At 39.7% G+C, this 17321-nt stretch overlaps 1 protein-coding gene across 1 annotated transcript in view; it reads left to right on the forward strand.

Annotated features, from left to right (window-relative positions):
- The window catches only part of SYTL5 (synaptotagmin like 5), a 95437-nt gene that overhangs the window by 13962 nt on the left and 64154 nt on the right, over nucleotides 1-17321 (forward strand). Inside the window, exon 2 of the mRNA XM_059910915.1 lies at nucleotides 13806-14015. Coding sequence (XP_059766898.1) covers nucleotides 13806-14015 — 210 coding nt within the window. The remainder of the gene's footprint in view (nucleotides 1-13805; nucleotides 14016-17321) is intronic.

The following is a 17321-nucleotide window of genomic DNA, read 5'->3' on the forward strand; positions in this document are numbered from 1 at the left end:
TCTTTCTTTATTTTTTAAAAAGATTTATTTATTATTTATTTATTTATTTAATTTTTATTATTTGGCTGTGTCGGGTCTTAGTTGTGGCATGCAGGATCTTCATTGAGGCATGTGGGATCTTTCGTTGCAGCATGCGGGCTCTTTGTTGCGGCACGCAGGCTACTCTAGTTGTGGCGTGCAGGTTTTCTGTTCTCTAGTTGCGGTGCGCCGGCTCCAGGGCGTGTGGGCTCTGTAGTTTGCAGCACGCAGTCTCTCTAGTTGAGGCACACGAGCTTAATAGTTGTGGCGTGCGGGCTTAGTTGCCCTGAGGCATGTGGGATCTTAGTTCCCCAACCAGGGATCGAACCTGCCTCCCCTACATTGTAAGGCGGATTCTTTACCACTGGACCACCAGGGAAGTCCGAAGATTTCTTTATGTAGTCAAGCGTTCTTTCAGTTCTGTTCCTTATTCACGTTCTGTGAAGTAGCTTTCTATCTGAGTGAAACTTTTCCCCAATTCTTGGATGGTCTTGATTGTTTTTAATAGCCTTTGACTTGAAAACTAATCAAAAGCTTTATAAAGTTTATAGTGGTGTTTGTTGAGGAACAGTTCTGTTGGGGATTATTTGTCATGAAAGACTTTGTGATAAGAGGCGACTTGGGCAGGTGCCATTTGGTGGGAGAAGCAGGGCAGGCAGAAGAAACCCTTCATGTTTACTGAGGCTGAACTTTGAGTGTGTTCAGCCTGGCTTTGCACAACTAGGAAAGCAATAGCAGTCCTTAATATAAATACAGTGTTCTTTCTGAGCAACAATATTTTAATACATTGAGAGGCAATGAGGGGAGCCTGGTGTAGGGAAAAGAACAGATTTGGGAAAATAAAACTCTGGATCTGAATCTTGACTGCACCACTTAATAGCCCTGTGAAGTTTCCTTTCTGAGATTCCACTTTCTTATCTATAAAATCAGAATCATAATGTCTTTCTCATGGGTTACTGTCAATGTTTAAGAGTATGACACTTAAAACAGAGTGCCCATCATTATTGTGGCTAAGTGTTATGATGGTTAGCTTTTAATAATAGGTTCTACACACAGAATCTACAATCAAAATGAAAAAGTCACATTTTTGTATTCAGAGTACAGAAAGGAGGTCTGGTCACATCTGGATTTTTCTTAGGCAAATATGAAATAGCCCCAGTGTTGATGGCATTGCCTCTGGATGTGAACAAAAGACAGGAGTGATAGGAGGCATGCAGCCATTGACATCAGGCTGCTGTGACATTATTCTGCCCACATATATTATTTCAAGTGCTTTTTGTCTCATTGTTTCTGGTTCGGGCAATATGTTTCGTTAGTCACCATGGTTTTGTTCTCTTAAAGGAATATGAAACTCTAGCTTTAGACAAGGATTTAGCTGCCAGGCACTGCAGCAGAGGCTGAAGCAAAACCTGATAGCAACATCTCTGCAAGTGGACAATAATAAAAAGAGCTAATATTTACACAGTTCTTATTGTATTTGTTTGGGAAATAAGTTTGGCTGTGGGTGACAGAGACACGTTTTAATTATGGCTTAAACGAGATGGAAATATAATACATTGCTCTCTAATGGAAAAGTCTGGGTTGTTTGGCAGCTTTGTGACGTCGTCAATGGTGGCTCCATTATAGCATGGGTCTCGGTGCCTTGCCTTTTGTAGTTCTACCATCTTGAGAGTTTGGCTCTTCATCCAAGATGGCTCACCCCTATGTTCTCATCCCAGCCTCTGGGAAGGAAGAAGGGTTCAAGGGACAGGGATACCGCTTTTCCATTAGGGGCATGACCTAGAGGTTGCCTGTATCGTTTCTGATCACATCACATTGGCCAACATTTAGTCTCATGGCAAAACTAACTGCAGGTCATGCTGGGAAATATAGTCTTTACTCTGAGTGGCCATGAGCCTAGCTGAACATTCCACTAATAGAGAAATGGAGAACACACATTTGGAGACGCATACTAGAATGGTCTATTCCACAACTACTGTGTGCCAAGCTGTGCTTCACACTTTACTTATGCTCACGACAGCATCATCTTACTTAATGGTCCCAAGAACCCTATGAGGTTGTAACTACTATGATTCTTTTTTTTTTTTTTACACAGGGAATATTTCGAGACACAGACAGGTTAAGTCTCTTTAAGTCTTGAGACAGAGAGGCTAAGTAATTTTCTTAAAGTCTCCAAGGAAATAAGGGGCAAGGCCAGGATTAGAACCCAGGGAGTCTGACTTCAGAGCCTGATGCTCTGGACCACTGTATAGTCCTCGCTTGCTCATTATTTCTCTTGAGCCTTGATGTGCTCTGCTAGATGAGATTGAGGATTGTGTAAAGATGTCAAGGAATCAAAGAAGCTTTGTGAAGCTTCTGTGGCTTCCTCTTCCAGGCAGCTAATTACTTCTCTTCTAAAATTCCTAGCTTATTTGATGCAAAATAGTGTTCAGGATAATTGGGTCTAGACAGGGTAACAAAAGAAAAATAACGCCCCACACAAGTGACAGGAATTTTAATGAAAGCAATTCCTGATTTGAAAGGAATGTGTCTGTGCAGTGATAAAGCAAGCAGTCTTTGTAATGCATTGAACATTTTTGATGATGGGATAGGAGAAAAAATGAACTCAGTATATCACTGGAATATAGAAATGAAAATATTCTATCATTCAACTACAGTTGAGATTGTTCATCTCTTCAGTCTTTAGGATTTCAACTCCATATAGGTCATCAGTTCGCATGTTAATACACATGTATCTGTGTAGCAACAAGGAAACATAAAGAATAAACTGATATTTTAAAATACAAGGGCATCCTGAGTTTATCTCAAATAAAGAATTGGTGTTAGCTGGAATTAAATGTCTTCAACAACTTTTTTCCTTTTTCTTTTTCTTTGTATTCTTTTTTTTAATTGAAGTATAGTTGATTTATAATGTGTTAGTTTCGGATGTACAGTGTACAGCTCACCGTTGGCTGATGGCTGCAATAGCTGATGACTGTGACATCCTTTGTTTACTGATACGGCAGGCAATATTCCATTTATTAACAGCAGAGTGCTTCAGTTATACATGTATATGTGTATCTATTCTTTTTCAGATTCTTTTCCAGTATAGGTTATTACAAGATATGAATATAGTTTCCTGTGCTATACAGTACATCCTTGTTGTGTATTTTATATATAATAGTGTGTATCTGTTAATCCCAAAGTCCTAATTTATCCCTACCCCCCTTTCCCCTTTGGTAGCCATAAGTTTGTTTTCTATGTCGGTCAGTTTATTTCTGTTTTGTAAATAAGTTTATTGGTATTATTTTTTAAGATTCCACATATAAGTGATATCATATGGTATTTGTCTTTCTCTGTCTGACTTACTTCACTTAGTATGATCATCTCTAGGTCCATCCATGTTGCTGCAAATGGCATTATTTCATTCTTTTTTATGACTGAGTAATATCTTTTTCATATTCTTTCTCTTTGTGTTCTTCATTACTTTTTTTTTTTAATTTATTATTTTTGGCTGTGTTGGGTCTTCGTTTATGTGTGAGGGCTTTCTCTAGTTGCGGCGAGCGGGGGCCACCCTTCATCACGGTTCACAGGCCTCTCACTATCGCGGCCTCTCGTTGCGGAGCACAGGCTCCAGACGCGCAGGCTCAGTAGTTGTGGCTCACGGGCCCAGTTGCCCCGCGGCATGTGGGATCTTCCCAGACCAGGGCTCGAACCCGTGTCCCCTGCATTGGCAGGCAGATTCTTAACCACTGCGCCACCAGGGAAGCCCCTTCATTACTTTTTAACAGTTGATTTGGGGCCATATTTACCTCTACTACACGTTTTCATCCATCTCCAGTATTCTTTGTTTCTTTTCAGGTAAGAACAAAGAGAGGAAATGGTTAGACTTTGAACGTTTTCAAGAATCAAAATAGTTTCGCTTTCTCAACAAAAGTGTAGGAATGAGATTAAGGAAGATGGGAAAAGTTCTGGAAATCCTTACCAAGTAATTAAGAACATTCTGTAGTTTTCTCAGGCTCATATTACTTTTTCGAAGTGTGTTTGATCTCAGTTTTAGCCAATTTTAATTTGTCTTTTTCTTAGCAGATCTAACATTGTACATTTTTCTCTTATTCTCTTTTTTAATACTAATGGCTTCATATTGTAAAGGGCTCTATAATCCATGAAGCACACTACCATGCTTAATTGCCTCTGGCTCTCACAAACACCCTCGAAGGAAGATAAGAAAGGAATTACCATCTTCATTTTGAAGTTGAAGTACTGAGATCCAGAGAGATTAACTGGAATGCCCAGTGATACCTAGTATGGCCGAGTTTTCCTCCCCCCAACCCACTCCCTTTCTTTCTCCCTTCTTCCCTCCTCCTTTCTCCTTCTCTGTCAGTCACCAGCTTTTGCTTATGCTCTCTTTTATTCATTCAATTAAATGATAGCTATTATGTTCCCAGCACTGCTTATGTGCTATAAAATGCAAAACTGAACAAAACAGATACAGTCTTGCCCTCGTGGAGATTACAGAGGAGTTGGCAAGACATTAAACCAGTAAAAACAGCCAAATAAATGTACAATTAAAAATTATGGTAAGTGCTGTGAAGAAAAAGAACACAGTTCTCTGAGTGAGAATAGGATGGGAATCTGTGGCAGATTTGGTAATCAGAGAAAGCCACTCTGGGGGAACATCAGTAAAGCTGAAATAAAAGAATATATGGAAGCCAGCTAGATGAAGAACTAGGCTATACGTTTATCAGTCAGGGCACGCTAAGCGATGCTGTAAGAACAACCCCAAATTCTTAGTGCCTTATAACAATGAAGCTTTATTTGTCTCTCATGCTACATGTCCATAACAAGATGGCTAGGGACTCTATTTCATGGCATCCTCAGACCAGGACTCAAACTTACAGGGCACACACTATTTGGGACATTGCCATTCTTCATGCAAAGAAGAGGGTTTGTGATAAACCATGCACTTGCTCTTAAAGCTTTTACCTGGAGTCACATATCACATTTCATGGACCAGTGTGAGTCATGTTACCACATCTAATGTCAAGAGGGCAGGGATCTGCAGTCCCAAGTTGTTCCACTTTCCCAGCCTCCCTTGCAGCTAATGGTGATGCTGTGACAGTGTCTGGTCGAGGGAACCTAAGGAGGACTTCATTAGGGAAGTCCTTCTTGATGGAAGGAATTCCAAATCAATTTTTGCTTTTCTGTTAGGATAGAGGTGTAACTGACACCCCCTCCCTATTCTTCCTGCCTTAAACTTGGATGCTCTGCTGAAGATGCCTGGCCATTTTACATAAGAACAATGAGCCATACCTTGAAGATAGGGGACCATCAGGATGAAATGAATCCTTAATGACCTGATTTTGCAGCTGAGCTAATACAGGCAACTACCTAATTCTGGATTTCTTGTATGTGGGGGGAAGAAATGAAATCAATTTTTTAAGCCTGTTACTTGGAACCAGAAGCATTTCTAGCTTATGTGGATGAGAGAGGTGAACAGATACTGTGCTTATGTTGCAGGAAGGGGGACCCCTTCCAGGGCCCGAGAGTGGGCTCTTGTCTAACACTCGGAAAAGAATTGTCCAAGGAGACACGCGTGCTGACAAAGCAAGAGACTTTATTGGGAAGGGGCGCCTTGACTGAGAGCAGGAGGGTAAGGGAACCCAGGACAACTGCTCTGACATATGGCTCGCAGTCTCGGGTTTTACGGTGATGGGGTTAGTTTCCGGGTTGTCTCTGGCCAATCATGCTGACTCAGGGTCCTTGCCGGTGGCGCACACATCCCTCAGACAAGATGAATTCCAGCGAGGAGGATTCTGGGAGGTTGGTAGGACATATAGACTGGCGTCTCCTTTCATCTCCTTTTGACCTTTCCCGAATTCTTCCGGTTGGTGGTGGCTTGTTAGTTCTGTGTTCCTTACCAGGATCTCCTGTTGTAAAATAACTCATGCAGATGGTTACTGCGGTGCCTGGCCAGGGTGGGCAGTTTCAGTCAGTGTTTCCCCTAATACTTACAGCCCAGAAACTCACCTTTCTCAGATACCTTCCTGAGACTGGACCAGCAATGCAGGAACCGAATGAGGTCCACCTTGCTTTGTGAGTGGGGGCTAGTAAAGCAGAGGAAAGAGACATCTTCCATCCTGTTCCTCTCTCCTAGCTCCCTGTACTTCCCTTTCTCCTTGGTACTTATTCTCCAATTGCACACTTTCTTTTCCTGGCTGCAGTTACCCTCCCATTATCCTTTCTCTTCTTCTCGAGCGTCTGAAAATCGTTGTGTCCATTTAAGGTGAAATTATCCTAGATATGATTGAATTAGGTTAGTTTCTCAGAGATTTGAAAAACCAGTAATCTGCTTGTGAATGAAAACTTGTGCCTGCCATGTCAACAAACGAAGGGTGTTGCAGCCATCAAGTCACTACAGCCACCCCAGTGGTGCACCCTGAGGGGGCTCAGGATGGGAAAGAACGGGATACTGGCCCTAGATAGCTAAGGTGCACATCAAAGGAATGATTTCAACGAGCCCAGACTCTTGCATCTTCCCATACATAGAAAACCGCTAAATTCATTAACTTGAGATGTTTGGTTGGTTTTCTTTACTTAACGGTAATCTTTTGATGTTCCGACTACCTGTTTTTTGTTTGTGTGTTTGTTTTTTTGTTTTTTTTTTTGCAAAACTTCTATATTTCCTGAGTCCTCCCTTCCGTCTTCTGAGCAGCCCCTCAGAGCTGTCTGAGAGGCTGCCTCCTGGGCTTAAATCCTCAGAAAGTCTGCCAAATAAAACAATTCTCAACTTTTAGGTTATGCGTTTTCTTCAGTCGATGTGCTTAATATTTGATGCCGGCCTATGGAATTCTCCCCAGCTTTTTCCATAGTCTCAGAGATAGCTCTCAGGATATGTGGGACAATTAACACCAGTTGCCTTAGGAATTCCCAATTGGTGTGTTTGGACCTTGAAGTTCTTGCTTCCCTGTGGCCTGATTTATACAGAGTCCCAAGTCTTTTCAGACTCTAGAACTGGGAGCTCAGTGAAACCCAATTGCTAAATAGTCCTGTGAATAGAACACAAAGAAAGATGCAATATAAATGTTTGACTTTATGGCCATAATTTCTCCAAGTGGTCTCGCCCACTGTAGTTAAGGAGCTGCTAAGTGGTTAAACTTCAGGCACCTGATCATAGAATTTATTTCCGGAAGAGAATTAGTCTCTTGGAGTATCCTGCAATACCCCCTGTTCTCAGTTTCTTATTCTTTGGCCCACCAGCCTACTGGGATAGGACTCAGTCTAGGATTGTTCTTTGTTTTACTCATTTTGATCACGGTGTTTCTTTATCATTGTTGCATGAATTGTTACAGATTTTGACTAGGCAGTGTTTTATTTCTCCTGTGTCCTGAGGTGTTCAAAGGTCTGTTATGCTCTTCCAAATAATACAATTGCAATCTTCAAATGAGAACTCATCCTGTTATTTTAAAACTTGTAGCCTTTACAGGTTTTCAAAAATAAATTGTGTGGAGCTTTTCTTAACACTCAATTTCAGGAGCCAGTTGCTCATGAAAAAAGGACATAAAGATGCTTTGTAAGCTCTAAATAAGGGATTAGAAAAGCATGTGTTGTGGGTTCTGGTCATTTGTGTTCAGTTGGACAAGAGAGTGAGGACTCTTTTTTTCTTTTCTATTGTGGCTTATCACAGGATATTGAATATAGTTCCCTGTGCTATAGAGTAGGACCTTATTGTTTATCTATTTTATATATAGTACAATAGTTTCTATCTGCTAACATCGAACTCCTAATTTATCCCTCCCCCATGCTCTTTTCCTTCTGGTGACCATAAGTTTGTTTTCTATGTTTGTGAGTCTGTTTCTGTTTCATAAATAAGTTCATTTGTGTCATATTTTAGATTCCATGTATAAGTGATATCATATGGTATTTGTCTTTCTGACTTACTTCACTCAGTATGATAATCTCTAGGTCCATCCATGTTGCTGCCAATGGAATTATTCTTTTTTATGGCTGAGTAGTATTCCATTGTGTGTGTGTGTGCGCGCGCACGCGCGCGCGTGTGTGTGTGTGTGTATTACATCTTCTTTATCCATTAATCTGTCAAGGGATATTTAGGTTGCTTCCATGTCTTCCCTATTGTAAATAGTGCTGCTATGAACATTGGGGTGCATGTGTCTTTTCAAATTAGAGTTTTCATCTTTTCCAGATATATGCCCAGGAATGGGAATGCTGGATCATATGGCCACTATATTTTTAGTTTTTTTTTTTAAATTGAAGTACAGCTGATTTACAATGTTGTGTTAGTTTCTGCTGTACAGCAAAGTGATTATACATATATATATATATATTCTTTTTATAGTCTTTTCCATTATGGTTTATCACAGGATGTGGAATATAGTTCCCTGTGCTATACAGTAGGACCGTGTTGTTTATCCTAGAGTGAGGACTTAAGAGTGCCCTGTATGGCTGCCTGTTGCAGCGGATGAATCATCTTGCATCATTTGTCCTCTTCTTGACTGACATCAAGGATACTGGGAGTCCTTAGTAGGTGTCCTGTTTTGACTCATTTTCGTATCTGAAGTCCAGAATGCCTAGCATACAATAGGCACTCAATAAATGCTCACTGGATGAATGAATGAGACAGAGAACCATAGGTTTTTGGAAACCTTACTCCTCACTTTTAAAATTCCCCATTTATGAATCTCTCATTAGGCTAGGAATTAAAAGACTTGGTTTCTGATTTTATCTCTACTGCTTACTACCTTTAACATGAGGCTCATAATATCTCATGAACTACTTTGAAAGCCCAAAAGAGGTAATAGTTTTAAACATTTAAGTATCTTATGATCTAGCACAGATTTGAGTCCTGAGCAGTATATATAAGAAACTAAAGCCATCGTTCCTGCCTTTGGGGAGATGCTAATCTAGTTGGGTATAACAAAGCAGAGAACCACAAGTGTAGAAGGAGGTGGTATGAGATGTGTGCGATGATCCTGGGATGTCTGGGGGTATTTTTGTTTGTTTGTTTTTGTTTTTTTCTGGAAATGTATTGAAGGAGGGGATGGATCTGGATGACAAAGGAATGGCATGTCTGTGAAGCATTTAAGTGGGAGTGAACCTATCTTCTAGAGGAGTGTTTTCCAAATCTGGCAGTATATTAGAATACATAGGGAAGCTTTAAAAAAATCATTGCATGGGCCACATCTCAAACCAATTATATCAGAATCTGTGGGGATGAGAGTTGGGAATCAGTACTTTTTTAAAAATACATCTTTATTGGAGTATATTTGCTTTACATTGTTGTGTTAGTTTCTGCTGTATAACAAAGTGAATCAGCTATATGTATACATATATCTCCATATCCCCTCCCTCTTGCGTCTCTCTCCCACCCTCCCTATCCCACCCCTCTAGGTGGTCACAAAGCACCGAGCTGATCTCCCTGTGCTATACAGCTGCTTCCCACTAGCTATCTATTTTACATTCGGTAGTGTATATATGTCCATGCTACTCTCTCACTTTGTACCAGCCTCACTTCCCCTGCTGTGTCCTCAAGTCCGTTCTCTTCCCTACATCTGCGTCTTTATTCCTGCCCTGCCAGCAGGTTCATCAGTACCAGTTTTCTAGATTCCATATATATGCGTTAGCATATGATATTTGTTTTTCTCTTTCTGACTTACTTCACTCTGTATGACAGACTCTAGGTCCATCTACCTCGCTACAGATAACTCAATTTCATTCCGGGAATCAGTATTTTTAAAAAAAATCTTCCCAGGTGATTCCAGTGTTTAGTCAAATTTGAGGATAAATGTTCCAAAGCTGTGCTCCTCAGACTAATCACCTGGAGATTTTGTGAAAATGCAGAATCTGATCCAGTAGGCACAAGGTGGAGCCTGAGTTTCTGCCTTCCTAACAGGCTCTGAGATGAGATGATGCTCCTTAAACAAGAACCACACATTGAATAGCTATTTGCTAAAGCGTATATAAATAGATCACACTTCAGGTAGCAAAAGAAGGGACATGGAAGCAGCATTTATTTAGTACCTGTGTGCCAGGAATCATGCTGGTATCTTTACGTGTATTACCTCATTTAATCTTTATTTCCCACATCTTTATTGGAGTATAATTGCTTTACAATGTTCTGTTAGTTTCTGCTGTATAACAAAGTGAATCAGCTATACGTATACATATATCCCCATATCCTCTCCCTCTTGAACCTCCCTCCCACCCTCCCTATCCCACCCCTCTAGGTGGTCACAAAGCATCGAGTTGATCTCCCTGTGCTATGCAGCTGCTTCCCACTAGCCATCCATTACACATTTGGTAGTGTATATATGCCAGTGCTACTCTCTCACTTCATCCCAGCTTCCCCTTGCCCTCAAGTCCGTTCTCTACGTCTGCGTCTTTGTTCCTGCCCTGCCACTAGGCTCATCAGTACCGCTTTTTATACATTTTAGCATACGGTATTTGTTTTTCTCCTTCTGACTTACTTCGGTCTGTATGACAGATTCTAGGTCCATTTACCTCACTACAAATAAGTCAATTTTGTTCCTTTTTATGGCTGAGTAATATTCCATTGTATATATGTGCCACATCTTCTTTATCCATTCATCTGTTGATGGACATTTAGGTTCCTTCCATGTTCTGGCTATTGTAAATAGTGCTGCAATGAACATTGTGGTACATGTATCTTTTTGAATTATGGTTTTCTCAGGGTTTATGCCCAGAAGTGGGATTGCTGGATGGTATGGTAGTTCTATTGTTAGTTTCTTACAGAACCTCCATACTGTTCTCCATAGTGGCTGTATCAATTTACATTCCCACCGACAGTGCAAGAGGGTTCCCTTTTCTCCACACCCTCTCCAGCATTTATTGTTTCTAGATTTTTTGGTGATGGCCATTCTGACTGGTGTGAGGTGATACCTCATTGCAGTTTTGATTTGCATTTCTCTAATGATTAGTGGTGTTGAGCATCTTTTCATGTATTTGTTGGCCATCTGTATGTCTTCTTTGGAGAAATGTCCATTTAGGTCTTCTTCCCATTTTTGGATTGGGTTGTTTGTTTTTGTGATATTGAGCCTCATGAGCTGCTTGTATATTTTGGAGATTAATCCTTTGTCAGTTGCTTCGTTTGCAAATATTTTTTCCCATTCTGAGGGTTGTCTTTTCATCTTGTTTATGGTTTCCTTTGCTGTGCAAAAGCTTTTAGCTTTCATTAGGTCCCATTTGTTTATTTTTCTTTTTATTTCCCTTACTCTAGGAGGTGGGTCAAAAAGGATCTTGCTGTGATTTATGTCATAGAGTGTTCTGCCTATGTTTTCCTCTAAGAGTTTTATAGTGTCTGGCCTTACATTTAGATCTTTAATCCATTTTGAGTTTATTTTTGTGTATGGTGTTATGCTGTATACTAATTTTATTCTTTTACATGTATCTATCCATTTTACCCAGCACCACTTACTGAAGAGGCTGTCTTTTCTCCATTATATATTCTTGCCTCCTTTATCAAAGATAAGGTGACCATATGTGCGTGGGTTTATCTCTGGGCTTTCTATCCTGTTCCATTGATCTATATTTCTGTTTTTGTTCCAGTACCATACTGTCTTGATTACTGTAGCTTTGTGGTATAGTCTGAGGTCATGGAGCCTGATTCCTCCAGCTCCGTTTTTCTTTCTCAAGATTGCTTTGGCTATTCAGGGTCTTTTGTGTTTCCATACAAATCGTAAAATTTCTTGTTCTTGTTCTGTGAAAAATGCCATTGGTAATTTGATATGGATTGCATTGAACCTGTAGATTGCTTTGGGTAGTATAGTCATTTTCACAATATTGATTCTGTAATCCAGGAGCACTGTATATCTCTCCGTCTCTTTACGTTATCTTTGATTTCTTTCATCGGCGTTTTACAGTTTTCTGAGTACAGGTCTTTTGCCTCCTTAGGTAGGTTTATTCCTAGGTATTTTAATCTTTTTGTTGTGATGGTAAATGGGATTGTTTCCTTGATTTCTCATTCTGATCTTTCATTGTTAGTGTATTGGAATGCAAGAGATTTCTGTGTATTAATTTTGTATCCTGCACCCTTACCAAATTCATTGATTAGTTCTAGTAGTTTTCTGGTGGCATCTTTAGGATTTTCTGTGTATAGTATCATGTCATTGGCAAACAGTGACAGTTTTACTTCTTCTTTTCCAATTTGTTTTCCTTTTATTTCTTTTTCTTCTCTGACTGCTGTGGCTAGGACTTCCAATACTATGTTGAATAATACTGATGAGAGTGGACATCCTTGTCTTGTTCCTGATCTTAGAGGAAATGCTTTCAGTTTTTTACCATTGAGAATGATGTTTGCTGTGGATTTGTCATATATGGCTTTTATTATGTTGAGGTAGGTTCCCTCTATACCTCCTTTCTGGAGAGTTTTTATTATAAATGGGTGTTGAATTTTGTCAAAAGCTTTTTCTGGATCTATTGAGATGATCATATGGTTTTTATTCTTTAATTTGTTAATATGGTGTATCACATTGATTGTTCTGCGTATAATGAAGAATCCTTGCATCCCTGGGATAAATCCCACTTGATCATGGTATATGATCCTTTTAATGTGTTGTTGGATTCTGTTTGCTAGTACTTTGTTGAGGATTTTTGTGTTTATGTTCTTCAATGATATTGGTCTGTAATTTTCTTTTTTTGTAATACCTTTGTCTGGTTTTGGTATCCAGGTGATGGTGGCCTCATAGAATGAGTTTGGGAGTGTTCTTCCCTCTGCAATTTTTTGGAAGAGTTTGAGAAGAATAGGTGTTACCTTTTCTCTAAATGTTTGATAGAATTCGCCTGTGAAGCCATCTGGTCCTGGACTTTTGTTTGTTGGAAGATTTTTAATTACAGTTTCAATTTTACTACCTGTGGTTGGTCTGTTTATATTTTCTAATTCTTTCTGGTTCAATCTTGGAAGGTTGTACTTTTCCAAGAATTTGTCCATTTCTTCCAGGTTGTCCATTTTATTGGCATATAGCTGCTTGTAGTAGTCTCTTGTGATCTTTTGTACTCCCATCCCCTTAGGTGTCCGTGGTCCCCCACTGGTGCCTGCGTGGTGCCCTAGTTGTGCAGAGACGCAAATTCCGCATCCTCCTAGTCCAGCATCTTCTCATTTAATCTTAAAAACAGTCCCAGTAGAATGTTAATACTCCCAGTTTAGAACTGAAGAGACTGAAGTTGAGTGGGTAAATCATTGTTTAAGGTTGAACAACTAATTCCTGATGGAACCTGTATTCAAAGAGAGATATATCTGATAGCAGAGCCCCCAGGTCAGTGGAAATTGTTGGAAACCCTCATATGCTAAGCAGAAGCATTTTGACCTGAAATGATGGACAATGTCTTTGTAGCAAACTCTTCATTGGCTCACTTAAGGAAAGTACCCATGTTGCCAAGCTTGATTTCACACTCTTGACTCATGTAATATATCTAGGCAAGGAGAGAACATGGTATTGTACATGCCTGTATACTGGGGTTGTGTTCCCATGTTATGGTATCAAGGATACCCTGGAGAAGATAGAGTAGAATGAAAATAAATACTAATAGCAAAATAGTAGTGCTAGTGGAAGATGTCAAAAGTAAAACAGAAACATTATGTTTTTCCACTACTGAGATCAAAGGATTATTGATTCTGGAGAGAGAAATTGTGTTTTTTGAGTCATTTGACTCTAACTCCTTGATTCTTTCAAATATTCTTCCCAATGAAAACATCCCTTAAATGAAGATAGCTCTGCTCCTCTGGTTTGTTTTTGGTTTTGTTTTTTAAGTGATTTTTTTTTCTCTTCTTCCAGGAAGCTGAAAAATGAACTCTTGGAAGCAAAACGTAGAAGTGGGAAGACTCAGCAAGAGACCAGCAGGGTCTGTGCTCACTGTCAGCGAAACCTGGGCTTGATATTCGACCGCGGAGACCCGTGCCAGGCCTGCTCACTCAGGGTGTGCGGCCAGTGCCGGGTCTCAGGCCTTGATGGCAGCTGGCGGTGCACCGTCTGTGCCAAAGTCGCGTGAGTTTCTTGCCTTTGTGTGGAAAGTCAGTTTTGATGACTGAAGGGTTTGGAGTGGGGAAAGCAAGAAGGAAGAAGAGTATTTAAAAGGTAGGGATAGAGAGTAGAATTTAAAGTGTAGCCCAGCCACAGGCTCAGCACTGCCTTGGCAGGGTGTGGTGTGTGTGAGAGAGAGAGGGACAAACAGACAAAGACGGAACAATATGTTTATTATTTAAAACTATAAAACACAGTACAACTGGAAGCCTCACAGAACATGGTCTCTTGCTGCATCTGAAAACCACCCTCTGGCTTTCTTAGAGCCACACTTGGCTCCACATGGCTTCTCAGAAGGTACAGACAGTTGCCCTTGAGACATTCTTAGACGTTTGGGGTGACTGGCAAGATGAGTATGAAATATCCAGCCTGCTCTTCACATCAGGTGAAGTAGCCCCTGAATTTCCTCCCAACCTAGTTCTTGAGAAAGGGTGAAGGGAGACAGCTTTATCATTCGCCTCCATGTTTAGCCTGCGGGAGTGTCATGGCTGTGGGTTTCACTCTGCCAGCCAGGGTGCAAATCAAGAGTCATTGTTTTCTAAGTTCAGTTAAACTGGAGTCCAAGCACGATAAGGTCTCTACTACTCCTTGGGCATGCCAAACTCCATCCTTTTAAGAAATCTGACCCTGGATCAACTGGTATGTTTTCTCCCTCCCAAGGTCCCTTCATCTCTTCCGCTCTGGATGGTACCTAATAATCTCATCTCAAGGCAACTCCATGTTGACCTCTCTTTCCTGTGGTTGAGGTCGGGGATGCTGGCACCACATCAGGTTTACCTGGTTTGGTTGAGTTTGGTTTATCTTCTATCCTCACTCATTCTCTTATAGGAGTTAAGAGGCTATCTTAGGAGGAAAAGTGAATAGTTTAGTAGTAAGAGTGAGTGACCTTCATTTCCAATTTCTCTGAATGAGGACGACTGTGTTCTTTTGAGGTCTCCTGTGTTCACCGATTGCATTATTTAACCAATGTTATTTCTCCTGTACTTTTTCATAAAATTGATCATCAATTGAGCAATTCATACTATGTTTCCACACTACATTGAGATAAGCAGCTCTAAAGAAATGAACCATTTAAGTTATCTCATTACTTTCTTTGGATACATTACTTTGATTTACCTAAGCAACCATCTTCAGTTCTTTGTCTCGCATAAATTCCTCTTCATACTGGCCTCTTAGTCATTGGCAAACATCATTTACCAGATCTGGGGGAATAAGCACTGATGGAATCACTGACATATGTGTTGCAACGTAGCTTTTGTTGATATTGGTATTCTTTTTCTAAACTGAGTTTAGTCATCTGCAAATCAAGATGCAAAAATAATCCTGGGTACCTTCCTGTTTTTCCCATGAAATCAAAGTATTTACTTTGGATATTTCTCCATATACATATACAGAAAAGTATCAGTAATGCACTTTGCTTTCTACTTAAAAGAAACATGATACATCTGTGACTCATGTAAGTAATGCAAAAGTTGCTCCTTTAGACCCTGGACTCTTCCTAGCAAATTTGTTTCTGTGTGGGATAATGCTTTCTCCAATTCTGCTTCCCTTTACTTGGCATGTCAGAGTTGGATATAAAGGTTCTTCCAGTATAGTCAAATAATGAGTTATAGAGGAAATAATTAATGGACAGCATTTCCTCAATTATAGTTTTGCTTGTATACAATTTTGCAGGAGCATTTGTCCCTCTCCGCCCTTAGCGACCTCTAGAGGACAACAAATCAAATTAACAAGAAGCAAATGAATAGAAAGAGGAAAACTTGGAAAGAGGCTAGCATCCTTTCTGTTTATGAATAAAAAACATGCACATGGCTTTTTTTAAAAACTAGAGTTAGCTTACACAAAAGGGCACAAAGGACAGGTGTACAACAGGATTTCTCAGTTTCAGCATCACTGATATTTTGGGCAATATGATTCTTTGTGGAGGAGGGAGGGGCTGTCCTGTGTACTCTAAGATGTGTAGCAGCTTCCCTGGCCTCTACCCGCTAGACGCCAGTAGCATTCCGCCCTTTTCCAGTGGTAACAATGAAAAGTTCCTCCAGGCATTGCCAAATGTCCCCTGAAGAGCAAAAGTCACTTGGGGTTGAGAAGCAGTGGTGTACAGCTTTGCAAATTATCACAATTTCTGTGTAACTATCATTCAGGTGAAGAAATAGAACATTACTAACACCGCAGAAGCCTTTCTTCTTCCACCTCCCAATCACTAGTCCCTTCTTATTCCCCAGGTATAAATACTATCCTGCTAACACCATAGATTAACTTTGACTTTTTTATATTTTATATACATTGACTCATACAGGGTGTGTTTGTTTGTTTCTAAGTACTTTGGGTCAACAGTATGTTAGTGAGACATCCATTTTTGTTGCATTTGGCAGCTGTCTACTTATTTTCACTGTTTTATAACTTATAGGTTGTGCCAGGTTTTCCTCTCACTAGCAGTGCCTGGAAGTTGATTACTTTATATTTTTACCAACCCTGTTTTTTGTTTTTCTATTTTCATAATTTTGTTGGGTGTGTAGTAGATTACTTTGCATTTTTCTTCATTACTACTGAGAATGAAGATATTTTCATATGTTTATTGATCATTTGAACATCCTGTTTTGTGAAGTACTAGTTCAGGTCTCTTTTTTTCTATTAGATTGTCAGTCTTCTATTGACTAGTGTGAAGGAGTTCTTTATATATCCTGCATACAAACAGTGTTGGTTCCTTGTGTTGGAGATATTTTTTCCCAACTTCTGATTTGCCTTTTTGTTCTTTTACTGGTGTCATTGATTAACAGAAATCTCTAAGCTTTCGTAACTCAATTTGTTCATCTTTTCCTATATGAGATTAGTGGGATTTTTTTTTCTGTGTTCTGTTTAAAAAAAAAAAAAACAAACTTTTTCTAACTCCCAAATGATGAAAATATTCTCCCATGTGATCTTCTGTAATTGTTATTGTTTTAGCTTTTATCTTTACACTTACAATCTACTTGGAACTGATTTTTGTATATGCTGTTAGTTAGGGATTCATTTTCATATTTTAATATGGGTATCTACTTGACCCAGCACCATTCACTGAAGATTATTTTTCACTGCTCTACAGTGTTAACCTTCACAAATCAAGTATCATTTCTGAACACTCTATTATGCCTAACATTGTACCGATGACACATTATTTTCATTATTGTAGCTTTATAATAAAATTTTATATCCAGTAGACTTCCTACTTTTTTGTTTTTGTTCAAAACGTCCTGGGTATTATTGGCCTCTGGTATTTTCAAATATGTT

Source organism: Balaenoptera ricei, chromosome X (genome assembly GCF_028023285.1).
Source record: "Balaenoptera ricei isolate mBalRic1 chromosome X, mBalRic1.hap2, whole genome shotgun sequence".
Classification (NCBI taxonomy): Eukaryota; Metazoa; Chordata; class Mammalia; order Artiodactyla; family Balaenopteridae; genus Balaenoptera; species Balaenoptera ricei.